The sequence below is a fragment of the Selaginella moellendorffii genome, unplaced genomic scaffold (assembly GCF_000143415.4).
Source record: "Selaginella moellendorffii unplaced genomic scaffold, v1.0 SELMOscaffold_11, whole genome shotgun sequence".
Taxonomy (NCBI): domain Eukaryota; kingdom Viridiplantae; phylum Streptophyta; class Lycopodiopsida; order Selaginellales; family Selaginellaceae; genus Selaginella; species Selaginella moellendorffii.
In genome coordinates this window covers 1,811,358-1,825,801 of record NW_003314272.1, presented here as the reverse complement: position 1 = coordinate 1,825,801, position 14,444 = coordinate 1,811,358, and the positions used below count along the sequence as shown (strand labels likewise).

At 51.5% G+C, this 14,444-nt stretch overlaps 6 protein-coding genes across 6 annotated transcripts; 5 read left to right on the top strand and 1 right to left on the bottom strand.

Moving 5' to 3' along the window:
• Position 1: 1 nt before the first annotated feature.
• Positions 2-1,269, top strand: LOC9658858 (basic leucine zipper 19). The gene is made up of 2 exons (XM_002969047.2): positions 2-902; positions 961-1,269. The coding sequence occupies exons 1-2, from the start codon at positions 68-70 to the stop codon at positions 972-974; spliced, it is 849 nt and encodes a 282-aa protein (XP_002969093.1). The 5' UTR covers positions 2-67; the 3' UTR covers positions 975-1,269.
• Positions 1,084-2,769, top strand: LOC9658857 (TOM1-like protein 1). The gene is made up of 3 exons (XM_002969046.2): positions 1,084-1,882; positions 1,947-2,165; positions 2,227-2,769. The coding sequence occupies exons 1-3, from the start codon at positions 1,397-1,399 to the stop codon at positions 2,614-2,616; spliced, it is 1,095 nt and encodes a 364-aa protein (XP_002969092.2). The 5' UTR covers positions 1,084-1,396; the 3' UTR covers positions 2,617-2,769.
• A 165-nt stretch (positions 2,770-2,934) lies between these two features.
• On the top strand, positions 2,935-10,219 carry LOC9658856. Its single transcript, XM_024673615.1, has 24 exons — positions 2,935-3,200; positions 3,274-3,406; positions 3,468-3,517; positions 3,583-3,672; positions 3,733-3,849; positions 3,910-4,025; positions 4,076-4,210; positions 4,264-4,399; positions 4,505-4,588; positions 4,645-4,701; positions 4,755-4,850; positions 4,897-5,021; positions 5,068-5,175; positions 5,223-5,325; positions 5,385-5,600; positions 5,664-5,737; positions 5,785-5,907; positions 5,980-6,040; positions 6,175-6,262; positions 6,816-7,216; positions 7,456-7,742; positions 7,825-7,994; positions 8,062-8,339; positions 8,575-10,219. Exons 1-24 carry the CDS (start codon positions 3,018-3,020, stop codon positions 10,132-10,134), a joined length of 4,791 nt encoding a protein of 1,596 aa, XP_024529383.1. The 5' UTR covers positions 2,935-3,017; the 3' UTR covers positions 10,135-10,219.
• Positions 5,921-7,350, bottom strand: LOC112346044 (nuclear pore complex protein NUP35-like). Its single transcript, XM_024674043.1, has 3 exons — positions 6,659-7,350; positions 6,484-6,595; positions 5,921-6,409 (listed from the first exon to the last, which is right to left on the bottom strand). The coding sequence occupies exons 1-3, from the start codon at positions 7,324-7,326 to the stop codon at positions 6,107-6,109; spliced, it is 1,083 nt and encodes a 360-aa protein (XP_024529811.1). The 5' UTR covers positions 7,327-7,350; the 3' UTR covers positions 5,921-6,106.
• On the top strand, positions 7,420-8,592 carry LOC9658855 (zinc finger CCCH domain-containing protein 56). Its single transcript, XM_002969044.2, has 3 exons — positions 7,420-7,742; positions 7,825-7,994; positions 8,062-8,592. The coding sequence occupies exons 1-3, from the start codon at positions 7,444-7,446 to the stop codon at positions 8,451-8,453; spliced, it is 861 nt and encodes a 286-aa protein (XP_002969090.2). The 5' UTR covers positions 7,420-7,443; the 3' UTR covers positions 8,454-8,592.
• Positions 10,220-11,223: 1,004 nt separating the features above from the next.
• LOC9658854 (acyl-coenzyme A oxidase 4, peroxisomal) lies at positions 11,224-13,503 on the top strand. Its single transcript, XM_002969043.2, has 13 exons — positions 11,224-11,417; positions 11,461-11,559; positions 11,622-11,728; positions 11,797-11,874; positions 11,941-12,064; positions 12,121-12,194; positions 12,253-12,312; positions 12,366-12,475; positions 12,526-12,685; positions 12,746-12,822; positions 12,938-13,109; positions 13,172-13,264; positions 13,318-13,503. Exons 1-13 carry the CDS (start codon positions 11,327-11,329, stop codon positions 13,429-13,431), a joined length of 1,359 nt encoding a protein of 452 aa, XP_002969089.2. The 5' UTR covers positions 11,224-11,326; the 3' UTR covers positions 13,432-13,503.
• The last annotated feature ends 941 nt before the right edge of the window (positions 13,504-14,444 follow it).

Sequence of the window (14,444 nt, the reverse complement as noted above, 5' to 3'; positions counted from 1 at the left end):
CGAATATACCCTGCATTGGGGGTTTAGGGTTGTCGCGAGGACGAAGAGGAGAAAGCAATCCAAGGAAATGGACGATGGCGAAGTGGATTTCTCCGACCACGATATCTTCTGCGGCGCCTCCAATCTGGTATGTGACGACGACCACAGCGCCATGGAGAGCTTCCTGGACGAGATCCTCAAGAGCACGCACACTTGTACGCATACTCACACTTGCAATCCTCCCGGCCCGGACAAGACGCACACGCACACTTGCTTCCACACGCACACGCAGCTCTTCGCATCGCCGGAGGAGGGCTCCTCGCACCAAAAGGAGGAAGAAGACCATCATCGCCCAGGCTCTGAAGCTCTAGGTCCCGGCAGCATTGCTACCGCCGCTACCACCGCCACCACCGCCGCCGCAGCGCCGCAATCCAGCAAGAAGCGGCCGCTGGGGAACCGCGAGGCCGTGCGAAAGTACCGTGAGAAGAAGAAGGCTCACGCCGCCTATCTCGAAGAACAGGTTGCGCAGCTCAAAGCGCTCAACCAGCAGCTTGTCAAGAGGCTCCAGGGCCAGGCGGCGCTCGAGGCGGAGGTGGCGAGGCTGCGAGCTCTCCTGTCCGAGTTCCGGGGGAGGATCGACGCGGAGCTCGGGTGCTTCCCGTTCAAGCGGCCATGCAGCACGAATGGCCGCGGTGGCGGCGGTGGCGGCGGCGCCGCTGCGAACGGTGACGAGTGTTCTCCGCAGCTCCAGGCGCTCTCCGGCGGATTCTACCTCAACAGCGTGTCCGTCCCGTGCGACGCCGACGTCCCGTGCTTCCATGGCGACTCTACGAGCTCGCAGCCGCAGCTCCATGGAGGGAAAGGCGCCATAGCTTGCGACTACGTCTCGGAGAGCTGCCAGGGAACTTTGGGAGACTCGGAGGGTAAGATCCTCTTTTCTTTCGCGATTGAATTGCTGATAGAATGTTTTTTTTCTTGCAGGTGGAATACAATGATCGCTGAATTGATTCTCACCACCGGTCGATGGTTTGTGAGGAAAATTACGACGAGAAAAGGTGGTGGCATATTCTACTATGGGAGAATATTCACGAGAGGATTCCCTATAGGGTGCATTGCATCGCCGGTCAAGCTTTGGCATCGGCACACTCAGCAGCACACTAACGAAGAAAAGTAGGAGCAGGGAAAGCAGGGAAAGCACGGAAAAGCACGAAAGCTTTTTTGGTTATCCTAGGAGGCTTTTGTGACAGCTTCTGGGTCGTCAGCGGCTACGCGAAGAAACGAATTTAAAAAGGAGGTGGAGCTCGCAGGAACAAGTAGCTGATAGATTTGAGTCGGCAGCGGGCAGGGTAGCGAGCAAGTCGGTGAGTGGAGTGGAAGTCACAGCGCCGAGGTTTTTGAGATCTGGGAAGGAGGAGAGATGTCGGAGATTCGGGAGAAGTTCGCGGCTCTTGGTGGCAGGATGAGCCAGAGGATGAACAGCCTCGGGGACAAGATGAAGGAGGTGTTTCAGGGGTCGAGCCAGGCTGACAAGTTCGTGGAGGAGGCGACCTCGGAAAAGAACGGCTTTTCTCCGGATTGGGGCAAGAACTTGCAGATTTGTGACATGGTGAATGCCGAGGGTCTCACCGGACAGGATGTTATGAGGGGCGTGAAGAAGCGGCTGAGCTCCAAGAGTCCTGCGGTGCAGCTCCTGGCTTTGGTACTTTTGGAGACTTGCGTGAAGAACTGCGAGAAGATGTTCGCCGAGGTGGCCTCCGAGAAGGTGCTGGACGAGATGGTGAAGCTTGTGGACGATCCCCAGACGAGCTCGCAGAACCGGGATAAGATTCTAAGGATGATCGAGTCGTGGGGCGAGGCCACGGAGGAGTTACGGTACTTACCCGTGTTTGAAGAAACTTACAAGGTATGTGGCAGTTTTTCTAGTCTGTGTCAATGATTTTTTCTTTGTCGGTTTTTCTTTTCTACAGAGCTTGCGGTCGAGAGGCATAAGATTCCCTGGAAGAGACGAGGAGAGCCTCGCTCCGATTTTCACCCCGCCACAGTCGGCTCCAATCCAGTCCTCATCGTTGGCTCGCGCTCAAAGCGACCCCAAGGCGGATCCAAAGGAAGTTTTTGATGTTGCTCGCAACAGTAGCGAGCTTTTGTCAACCGTGTTGTCGTCATCACCGCAGAAAGAGGCTCTCGAGGTGAGAAAAATTCTCTTATTGTGGAGATTTGTTTTCTCATACTCTTTGCTCGTCGTTTTAGGATGATCTCACCAGAGCGCTGGTCGAGCAGTGCCGCCAGTCCCAGCTGAGCGTGCACAGACTGCTGGAGGGGTCGCCGGAGAACGAAAGCTTGATGTTCGAGGGCCTCCAAGTTAACGACGAGCTCCAGCGAGTGTTGCAGAAGTTCGAGGACCTGTTCGTCGGCCGAGCTCCATCGGAGGCAGCGCAGCCAGCCCTTCCAACTTTCGCGGCCGCCGCCGAAGAAGAGGGTCCATCGGAGGAATCCCTGGTACGAACTCGCCAGAAGCAAAACGCCACAGAAGAAGGATCGGCATCGATCGACAAGCTGGACGAGCTGGTTTTCGGCGGCAAGAGCTCCAGTTCCAGCAAGAAGAACACCAAGAACAGCGACGATCTCATTACGTTCTGAGCTCTCCACAGTCCTCGTATCGTTCGTGTATAGATTTTTTCTTTATCTTCTACAGATTTGCTGTCTCTCTTCTCGTTCTCAATCTTTCTCCAAAGATTGTGTGTCATCGCAGGAATTTTTTTTCTTAATCACCCTTCGATTTTTCTTTTTTTTTTTGGTTGCAACGAAAGTCTTTGGCGTGCTTGATTGCATTGAGTTACTTCTACGTGAGAGCGTCCACATGGCGTCGTGTGAGTAAGCCACGGCAGCTCGCGTCCAAGTGGCGCCGCCACCTCACATTTTTACTCGAGGACTCTGGGAAAGCGCCTCTTCAAGAAAGTTTGAGAATGGATAGAGATAGAACTGGATTTTAGGGCGCTGCGATGACGCACGCCCCACGTCTAGGGCTTTGATTTCTTGGGATGGCTGCCATGAGCACGCAGCGGCAGCGCGCGCTGGGCGTGGCGCTGCTCTGCGGCGGCTCGATCGTCGCCGGCAGCAAGCTGCTCCAGTTGCGGATCAAGGCGTTCCAGAAGGAGCAATGGGAGTTGTGCGAGAGCGCCACTTCCAGGCAGAATATGCAGCTCCTGTCCCGGCGCCCCAAGGTGAATCGATCGCGTAGGTTTTGAGCTGATCCAGGAGCTCATTCGCTCGAATTATTGCTCGTTTGTGATCCAGGTATCGGTCGATGGCCTCTTTGCCAAGCGGCTTGTCGAGATTTTGAGAATTTGCATCCCGTCGATCAAGTCCAGGGAGGTGCTCTTCATTGTGATCCAGACGTTACTTCTATACAGCAGAACACGTTTAACAGGTGTGCTTGAGATTAAAATGGCTTGCGAATTTGACTTTCGTGGTTCTTCGTGCTTGGTCAGAGCAAATGGCAAGCATCGAAGGCGTGACCGGCCAATCTGTAATTTCCAAGGTAAAGTTTTCTTGCATCGAGAACACCATTTCAAGTTTTTTTCCGTGGTTTTGTTTCTTTCCCAGGATTGGTCACTGTTCAGCACTAACTTAATGGGATTCGCTCGAGTAGCGATTCCAGCAGCAATTGTCAACAGTGGCCTAAAGTACATGCAGGTAAAGCGCAAACTTTGTGATTTTAGTAGGAAAAATGGTTTCTTATTGGATGTACGACAGACAATCATCAGTCTTGCGTTTCAACAACGTCTTGCAGAGCATTTGCACCAGTGCTACTTGACGAATCGCGTGTATTATGTAGCTTCGACACTGAGGGGTTTATCTAACGCTGACCAGGTGAATTAGCTCATGGATTTTGTATTTTTTTGCTCACAATCTTCTTCTCTTGATCTGCAGCGCATCACGGAAGATGTTGCAAAGTTTTCTGTGGCTATTAGTGAGCTTTACTCGTATACGTTCAAACCTGTGTTGGATATCATCGTCTTTACGCGTTCCCTTGCGAAGACCATTGGGTAAGTGAAGCTACGATGTTTTCTTTGATTAATCCGGTAGGTTTGTTCAGGTACAAGGGGCAATTTCTACTTTATGCGTACTTTCTGTTTTGCTCAACCTTCTTGCGGAGTGTAAGTCCTCCTCTTGCTCTTATGACAGCACAAGAGGCTGCTTTGAGCGGAAACTTTAGGAACGCGCATCAAAGGTCCGTCGCTTTTTCGTTTTCGAAATATTGGTTTAAGTGTACTGATCTTTTAGGATAGTTGCGAATGCCGAAGCTATAGCTTTCAATGACCCTCCTGGCGGAGATACGGAGCGCATGATTTTGAATGACCATCTTTACCGGCTGATACGTCACTCTCGATTGTCAGCATTTCAAAGATTTATTCAGCAGGTAAATCCTGACCCGTCGGAATCGATTCGAGGACTACCCTGGTCTTTGCCTTCTGTTTTTTGTTAATGCTTCTATTATTTCTAACAGGCTGGTTCACCATACTAGGTTGCTGATGGTTATCTCATCAAATATGCTGCATCTATTGTGGGAATTTGCGTATATGCTGCTCCTTTCTATTACAGCAAGCAGGTGTGTTCATCTGTTTCGATACCCGGTTCTCATATCCATCACTGGTTTTCTCGCAGAGACATGATGCGACAATAGCAAGTGGCGATTACATAAGGTCATTGCGTTTGATGGTGGTATGTAATGCTTAAGTTCCCACTTTTATGCTCCTTCAATCTCCCTTTTACAGAGCACATCAAATGCAATAGGCCAGCTGGTCCTAGTTTATAAGAGAGTCACGGCACTTGCTGGACATTCCTCCCGTGTCTCTGAGCTCCTGGAATCGGTATGTTTGTTCATTAAAATTCACTACAACCGCGCTATTCTTGCAGGTAAAACAACTGAGCACAAGAGAAGGCCGACTTCGTGCAAGCCACATAAGGCGATTGTCATGGCATTTTGAGCAAGAATCATCTGTTCAAAATCCACCCCGCCTTCTTTATGGAGATAGCATAAAGTAATTGAGCATTTTTGTTTGGAAATGCTAATGCTTGCGGTTTCAGGTTCAGGAACGTCACCATCTCAGCACCTGATGGCACTCCATTGGTTCGGGATTTGAGCTTTGAGCTGCTACCAGGTCACTCTATCATAATTATGGGTCCAAATGGAAGGTTAGCACTTAGGAAACCGTTTCATTTTGATAATCTCGTGTCGGCAGTGGAAAGTCATCAATTTTTCGCGTGCTGGCTGAGCTCTGGCCTCTCCAAAATGGCACAATAACGAGACCGCCACGAGGTGGAGGCGTTTTTTACCTCTCACAAGTATGTGCACATTTTTAAAATCTCATGTGTATCGTACTAAAAAAATTGGATTTTTGCAGAGGCCATACCTCGTGCGTGGTACACTGAGAGATCAAGTTCGATATCCAGCATTACCCCTGACGCTGACACGTAAATCCGACAAGAAGTCTTGGTCCCAAGGCTGCCGCACCGTCAAGAATGACAGGCATCCAGACGATGCTCGTGTTTTGGAGGCACTAAATGCAACGGAGGTTGGCTACTTGGTTCACCGTGGAGATGGCTTGGACCAGAACCAGGTTCGTCTTTGTTCTTTTAGAAGCAGCCGTTTGGAAGAACTAAAACTTGTATATGTCACTTAGAACTGGGAGGAGACACTGTCTGGAGGAGAGAAGCAACGCCTTGCAGTTGCCCGGCTGCTTTTCCACAACCCCAAGTAAGCAGCTCTCTATAAATTAGCCCTTCCAATTGAAATTCATGCAGGTTTGCTGTATTGGACGAGTGCACGTCCGCCGTGAGCGCCGATGGTGAAGAGAAGCTCTACAGGCAATTACACGAGAGAGGCATAACAATGCTCTCGATCGCTCATCGACCCGCATTGATGAAGTAAGTCCCCACACACGTCAAGTTCATCAAGTTCTCTTTTTGAGTTTAAAAATCACAATGCCTGTTCTCCAGGTACCACACCGCAGTCCTCTACTTAGATGGCAGCCAATCGGGCTATGGCTGGAGATACGAGGTCCTGAAAGCTAAAGCTGCCGAAGATAGCTGAGCTTTCGCCTCACTCACAAATAAAAGCGACGAGTCAAAACCCAAACACCAGATCCACCACCTTAGACAGTAGCGATTTCGTGGGCGATGCGATGGTCGAAGCTGGTCGAGCAAGCGACGAGTCCGAGTGGAGGTAATACGGTCGAGCAGCTGTTTGAGCGGACGCCATTCCTTTGGCCGAGGCCTTTGGGTGTGGCACCGAAAGCCCCGAGCTCCTCTGGGCCTTGTCCATCAACGCTTGCCTTTGCAACGGATCAACGGGCTTGACACCGATTATCAGCGCTCCATAGAGCTGCATTCCATTCTTCGCCAGCGCCTTTTGTGCGTCCTGCCGAGACTGGAAGGAAGAACAGGAAAAAAATAAAATCATCACGAGAAGAAGAAAGAGCGTCTAGAGTTGAATCGACAGACCTGGTACTGGATATGGAGCCAGTTGGAAGTCGCGGGGCCGGCAACTTGCTTGATAATTGGACCGCATTTCTCGAACTCTCGAAGAACTAAGTTGGTGTCCTCTCCGGGAAAACTACAACGAGATAGCAGTAAGAACAAGAACAAAGCCAAAGAGATGGAAGTGTTCTATACGTACCCATAGATTGTCACCCATTCGTCTCCTTCTTCCCCAGCGTCGGGCAACGCAGCGCTTCTCTGGATATTCGGACGAATGATCTGGCGAGGAGCCGGGAGCGTGAGGAGCCCGGACTGTGGCTCGGCCTGGTGATGGAGATGGTGGTGATGGATCCCAGTGGTGCCAGTATGTAAGTTCTCTCGCTCGCCATCGCTATGGCCGCTCCAATCCCTCATAGCCGCCGAAGAAGACCACCACGCCGAGGGCGGCGAGGAGGATGGAGGAGCGAACCCGGGGGATTGGAAATCTCCAAACAATCCGCCGCTTCTTCTCGACGCCCCGGATTGCGGAGTCTTGAGAGGCGATTTGCTGTCCGAGAATCTGGAAGCCAATCCATCCGGGGAGCGATACTCGCCGGCGGCGGGAGGGGGCAGCAGTGTCTCCGACGGGGTGCGATCGATGCGGTCCTCGAGCGTGAAGCAGGGCGGAGGCGGTGGATCCGCGCCGCCGCCTACATTGTCGCGCCAGGAGGAAGATCCCGCCGCTCCAGACGAGGAGGATTGCGCCCCGGAAGCGCGAGTGCCGGCGGCGGCGAGATTCAAGTCTCTGTAGAAGAGAGATTGGTACCTGCCCGCCACGCCACGCCGCTGCTGCATCGTTCCTCCTCCGCCATAGCCAGCTGCTGCCATGGAATATTTCAAGAAAACCCAAAGCCCTAGAGACCAACGGCCAGGATCTCGTGGCGTGGTTTTGAATTAACGGCTGCGATTGGTTCCGAGATTTAGGGTTCTTGAGAGGTAGTAGCAATGGAAGCGCAGGAGCGCGCGGCTGGCGCTGCCAGGATGCTCGGCGGCAATGGCGGTAAGAGGATGAGTACAGGAACTATATTTTTCAAGACGAAGCTGTGCTCTAGATTCCGGGCGGGGACTTGCCCCTACATCACGAATTGCAACTTCGCGCATGGAATGGAGGAGCTCCGGAAGCCGCCGCCCGGATGGGAGGAGTTCGTCAATCCTCCCGTGGTCGCGGACGGCGGCGGCAATGCGGCGAAGCTCCGGCCGTGCAAGAGATTTTTCGCGGAGGGAGTTTGTCCTTACGGTGAGAGGTGAGGTATTCTCTCAAAGTTTTCGTTTGCTCTTTCGTCTCGATTGATTGATCACTTAGATCTGTGCTTGGTTTCTCTGTAGGTGCATCTTTAGCCACGAGGATCCGGCTGTGAAACCCGCCGCTACCACTGCGATCAGCAACGCGAGCACTGCGAAGCCGCTGAACTGGAAAACGCGGCTTTGCAACAAGTGGGAGACGACGGGATCGTGTCCGTTTGGAGACAAGTGCCATTTCGCTCATGGAATCGCTGGTAAGAAGAAGCTGGCTTTTTTTTTGTCTCCGCTGGAGCAAAGTTTTGGGTTTTCGGTTCGTCGCAGAACTCCAGAAGTATGGTGGTGGAGGAGAGTCTCTTCCAGCGCAAATGGACTCCAAGGCCCAGTCTTCCTCATACTCGGACACCTCGGAAGCCAATCCTTCGCTGACGAGCAATCTTTTCCAGCAGCAGCTGCAACACCACCATCAAACACAGCAAAATCAAAGCCAGAGCCAGCAGCAGCAAAGCCGGATCCAGCAGCAAAAGCCTCCGCTAGTCGCAACTCAAGCACCACCGAGCTCGAAAGTCTGGAGGGGTCCTAGCGGCGACGCCATCTCCACGGTTTATGGAGACTGGCTCGAAGAGGAGGACGAAGAACAAGAACAAGAAGAGCAAGAGGACGAGGGCAATCATCCCATGGAACTATTCTACGAAGAGCTCCAAAGTTTCCACTAAGGCCGAATCTCAGGGAATATCCTCACCTTGTACGGCAGCGCGATGTACGTAAACGGCGTCGTTATCACCGCCGTTACCCTGGTGTGTTGTGGAGGAGCTTAAAGGTCGCCGCCGCTTCTAGCGCCATTTGTTCTTTGTTTCTTTAGGGTTCTTGGGCATGCCCAGCCAGGAGGAGGATGCGATGATCGAGGCGGAGGAGGATAAGTCCGCCAAGGGCTTGCCGCCGACGATGGAGCTCGACTGCGGCAGCAATGGCCATCACCAGGTAGACGATTTCTTGTCCGAGGGAGAGGCGGCGTCCTCGCCCGGCAGCGCGAGCAATGTAGCATCGTCACCCCGTGATGGCGGCGGCAATGAGAAGGAGGCGAGCATCGCGAGGCTGGCTCGCGAGAACGAGGAGCTGTCCGGGGAGATTGCGGCGCTCAAGCGGGAGAACGAGGCCGTGGCGCGGAGCGTGAGGAAGCTGGAGGAACAGGTGAGGGACGACGCCGCGAAGCTGGATTCGATCGCCCGGGAGACCGATGAGAAGAAGAGGGAGGTGCTGGAGGAGATCGAGGCTGCGAGGAGGCAGGTCTCGGCCCTGGAGCTGGACAAGGCGGGGCTGAGCCAGGAGAAGCTGGCTATGGCGGCGGAGAAGGGGAGATTGGAGGATGCTCTCGCGGTGGCCGCCAGCAACGTCTCGGAGCTCTCCAAGAAGGTGGACGACGCCGAGTCGGCGGCGGCAGCGGCCAAGGAGAAAGTTGCGCTGCTCGACGCCGAGGTTAGAAAGTTGGCAGGCGACTGTGAGATTCTCCGGGACTCCAACGCCGGGCTCTTGGCAATCAAGGCGGGGCTGGACGACGACTTAAAGGCGATAGCTTCGTCCAGGGAGGCGCTGCTCCAGGAGCGGGAGAAGCTACTGCTGGAGATCAAAGGCTTGGAAGCGGAGGCGAGCGGCGCAAAGGAGCTAGCGGAATCTATGCGAGCTCAAGACCAGGCTTTCAAGACCAGCCTCCTGTCGCTGGAAGAGAAGCTGGCAGCGGCGTCCCGACGCGAGGTCGAGCTGGAGACGAAGAACCACGCGCTGGCCTCGAGCATCCGGCAGCTCGAGGCGCAGGTGTGTGGGCTCCAAAAGTGCTCGTCGGAGCACGAGTCCCTGGCCGCGGAGCTCCAGAGGGAGAGGGAGCTCCGGGTGGCTCTCCAGGAACAGGTGGTCGGGCTCAACACCCGGAAGCTCTCGCTCGAGGAGGAGGTGAAGCAGGCGTTGTCGACGATCCAGAAGATGCAAGACATCACGCAGAAGGAGCAGGGGCAGCGGAGGATGCTCGAGGATCAAGTGTCGTCGATCATGAGGGAGAAGGTCCGGGTGGAGGAGGCCAAGACGGGCGTGGAGGCGGAGCTCAGGCAGCTGAGCTCGTTGTCCGCCAAGGCCGAGGTGACGGCCAAGGCGGAGGTGCTGAGCCTCAAGCAGAAGATCGAGGGGCTGGAGAGCTCGCTGGGCAAAGTCAAGGAGGAGGCTCTGTCGAGCGAGAAGAAGGTGTGGCAGCTGCGATCGGAGCTTAGCAAGGCCAGGGAATTGCTGGAGTGCCGGTCGAGCGTGGCGAGGTTTGCTCTTCCCGCGGCGCTGGTCTCGACCGGAGCGCTTGTGGCTGCTGGAGTTCTGGGATATTTTCGTGTCCGGCAGTTGGGAGGAGGCCAATGAAAGTTTTTGTAAAGAATATACTTAGAATATTAAGTATGTTCTGGAATATTTCTTAACTTAACGGATATTTTCTTGCCTGGGATAATTTAGTAGTATCTTGTTTTAATCTGCCTCTTGAAACTGTTGATGGAGCTTAGGCTTAAACCAAGTTAAACATAAAATAAAAATAAATACACTCAATGAAAAATTAAATAATATCTCAAGTTGGTCTGCCTAACTTATCCATTATCCTTACATTACATTTCCCATAAAAACTAATATGCCTCCACCTCCACAAATATAAACACCATCTATATTAAGGACAATATTAAATATGAACATGTTAAAACTAATACAGACATTTATAATAACCTTTGATGGTGATGGCATATGAAACATCTCAGCAAAAGACTTGCCCAAGTACTACAACCTCCACCAGCATTGTTCCAAGTTTTATACCTGTCCACTCCCACAAATGCGCACCAGTATATATTGCAACATTAAGTTCTTCTTCCTTACCTAACTTTAAATTTAAAACTCACTTTGATCAAATTCAAGTTGGATAAATAGAAAAGCTGATGGCAGTGATATCACATACTAGTAATGAATAAAAGAGAAAGTTGACAAAGTCCAAAAGTCTATGTTCAAATTGCATATCTATACCGCATTCCTGTAGGGTGGTTTAAAGTTCAATTTCTTATTCTAAAAGTTATTTTACCATGATCTCCATAACCTTTAGGAAGTATTTAGACACAAAGGTCAGATGAAGTGACTATGGATAAATCAAGTTGTTGTCAAAGAGCTACTACAACCCACTGGAAGAGAAACATGTGCTATTGAGACAATTAGTAGAAATGGAATGACAATTGTCATGTGCCATTATACCCTTTTAAACCCTAAATCCGCATTGTTTCCATGCTAAATAGTCCACAGTGAAATTCTGAAGTAGCTTGCCACGGGATTGTTATTGATTGTCCAATGTCTGCTTCATTTCATAACAGGACATATCAACTCGTTCAGTGTCATGCAACATTCTTAGCTTTTTAAATGTCCATTGGAAATTACTGTATATTCTTATAAGTCCTTCAGGTAAAGAGTTCGATTCCGTTCCAGTCCCTGGCTGGAAATAGAATGTCTGCAGGAGTTTTCATATATCATTGCGTGGGGTTCTGTTGCGCTTGGCGGAATCGCTAGATCGATCGATACATAGATCATGGAGCGCGGTTCTAGTGGCAGGGCTCAGCGCAGAATTGCGAGGATTGGCAAACAGCTGGAGGCATCAGAAGAAAAGAATGCCGACCAAGGTATGGGAAGTTTTCGCTTGCCCGATTGATGCTTGGCGCGCAGGATTGATGATGACGGAGACCATGAGCGTTGGATTGCCTGCGCTGGATTTATCGCGGGCATTCCCCCAGGCCACTCCAGCATCCAGCTTCCCTCCTTTAGGTCTGTGAGTAGATTTTTTCGTTCTTTCTTTTGTGCATTGGAGCAGCTAAAATTCTTTCCAGTCTCTGATTACTTCCAGCTCCATGACCTTCTCTCCAAGGAGGATCAAGATCTGCGGATGAGGGTGAGAACCGTCATGGAGAAAGAAGTCGCACCGATCATGGCAGAGGTTACTTCTTTCCTTGAAAGCTGGAGCTTTTGTTCATCGTTTCTTTGTGTTTCTTGTGTTACTTTCAGTACTGGGAGAAAGCGGAGTTTCCTTTCGAAATCGTTCCCAAGATGGCGAGTCTCAATATCGCTGGAGGTACAATCCAGGTTCGCGATGCTTAAAAAAAAAAAAGACACAAGAGATAATCAACGATAGACAAATCTCGAACGCAGGGATATGGCTGTCCGGGATTGTCTATACTGGGAAGTGCTATCGCTGCTGCCGAAGTTGCAAGGGTCGATGCAAGCTGCTCTACATTTATTCTTGTTCATTCCTCATTGGCAATGCTAACTATCGGTACGGTGTTCTTCTTCTTTGTGCTTATGCAAACTTTATATTTTTGGTTTTCGTAGCAATGTGTGGAAGCGAGCAACAAAAGCAAAAGTATCTCCCCCAGCTCGCCAAGCTCGACACCATCGCTTGCTGGGTAATAGCACTGCGTCTTTGATTGAATTTGGCGTGAGAGTTTTTTACAAATGGTGCAGGCATTGACAGAGCCCGATTACGGTAGTGATGCGAGCTCTCTGAGCACTACCGCAACAAAGGTTCACGACATAATGTTTGTTTTAAGAATTAATATTGGTGTATGTTATCTCAGGCTAAGGGAGGCTGGATACTAAATGGTCAGAAGAGATGGATTGGAAACAGTACATTTGCAGATGTTGCTGTCATTTTTGCACGGAATACGGAGACGAATCAGATCAACGGGTAGAAAAATCGCTCTTGTTTTTTAGCACCATAACACGTTGTTTATACAGTTTCATTGTAAGAAAGGGAACTCCAGGCTATCGTGCAACAAAGATCGAGAACAAAATCGGGCTGAGGATCGTCCAAAACGGGGACATTGTCCTCAAGGACGCGTTCATCCCGGACGACGATCGTCTCCCCGGCATAAACTCGTTCGCGGACACAAATAAGGTGACACAGAATTTCTCGAAAGACAAAGATGTTTTTAATGCTGATCGTTCCACTCAAAAGGTTCTTGCAATCTCCCGGATCATGGTAGCATGGCAACCAATCGGCGTGACAATGGGAGTCTATGATATGTGCCACAGGTATTCTTCGTTTTCGCTTATTTGGAGTAGAGTTTTTGGCTTGTTTCTCGCCATCCAGTGATCTAACGCATTGTTCCTTACGATTCGCTTGTGCTGTGTTTTGCACTTAAAAAAGGTACTTGCTCGAGAGGAAGCAATTCGGAGCTCCACTGGCTTCTCTCCAGATAAACCAGGAGAAGCTTGTCCAGATGCTCGGGAACATCCAGGCCATGGCGCTTGTGGGATGGCGGCTGTGCAAGCTCTACGATAGCGGCAAGATGACGCCAGGCCAAGCCAGTCTTGCCAAGGTACGCGCACGTCTTTGCCTTTGAAACGTTCCTTCTTTCTGACGTTAGAATGCCTTCCACAGTCTTGGAACACGAAGAGGGCGCGTGAGACTGTGGCGCTTGGACGAGAACTTCTGGGGGGCAATGGAATCTTGGTGGATTTCCTCGTTGCCAAGGTGTTCCCTCTCTCTTTTTTCTCGGCTTTACAAATTCTCTTTTGGTTCTACAGGCATTCTGTGACCTGGAACCAATCTACACGTACGAAGGGACGTACGAAGTGAACGCTCTCGTGACTGGCCGCGAAGTCACCGGCATTGCAAGCATCAGGCCGAGGAAAGCGTGATCTTGGCCAAATCTCTTCACAAAATAAAAGATTAATTATTGCTAATAAAAAGGGTATAATCTGTTGCCACGCGTACGGTTTGACCTGGTTTTAGGCGCTGGCAAATTTGTGGCGGTCAACGGTCCCGGCTTTATAGCCTAGAATCCGGCGCCAGGGATTGGGGGCCAAAGGATGGCTTCTCTCTCGTTCTCTTCTCGCAGATCGTCTTGTCTCGTGTTGTTCTTGATCGTTCTATCCTTGTCGTCGGGAGCTCTAGGGCGGCGATCGCTGCGCGAGGAAGCGGAGGATGGCATCGATCACCATGGGCGATGCCCGTGCCAGCAGTACTACGAGGTGCGCAGGGGCGAGACGCTCCAGACGATGAGCGTCAAGTGCCGCGCGCCCTACATCCTGGACGACAATCCACAGATCAAAGACGAGGACGATGTCTACCCCGGATTGGTGCTGTTCATGCAGTGCGAGGATGGCCTCGCCTTTTGATTCAAGCCAGGAGATTCGACTGTACAGAAGTTCTTGAGAGGGAGGGGAAGAGTGAGGCACACAAGTTCGATGATTCAATTGTATCGATTTCCATTCTTGCAAACACAGAGAGAACGCTTTCTAAAACCCGGAGAGTTTCAACTGACCGAGCAACAGAATTTCTCGCTCAACTGAATTTGGCGAAAAAAACTGTGAGTAACCGCCGATCGGGCGATGGGAGATGCGCGATCATCTGCGCGGCGGTGGATCCTCGCACTGCATCATGAGCACCAGGCCCTGGAAGAGATCGGTGGCGTCTCGGATCTGCGGGTTGTCCTCGAGGATGTAGGGCGCGCTGCACTTGCGGGCGATGCTCTCCAGCGTCTCGCCCTCCTCCACCACGTAAATCTGGTTGCACGGGCACTTCTCCTCCTCGCTCCCGCCGGATTGGAGCCTCCGGAACGCATGAGCGCCAGTCACGAGTGACGAAATCCACAGGACGAGCGCCAAACTCGCGAGGGAGAGAGATGATTTTGTCATCCTTGTTGGTCAAA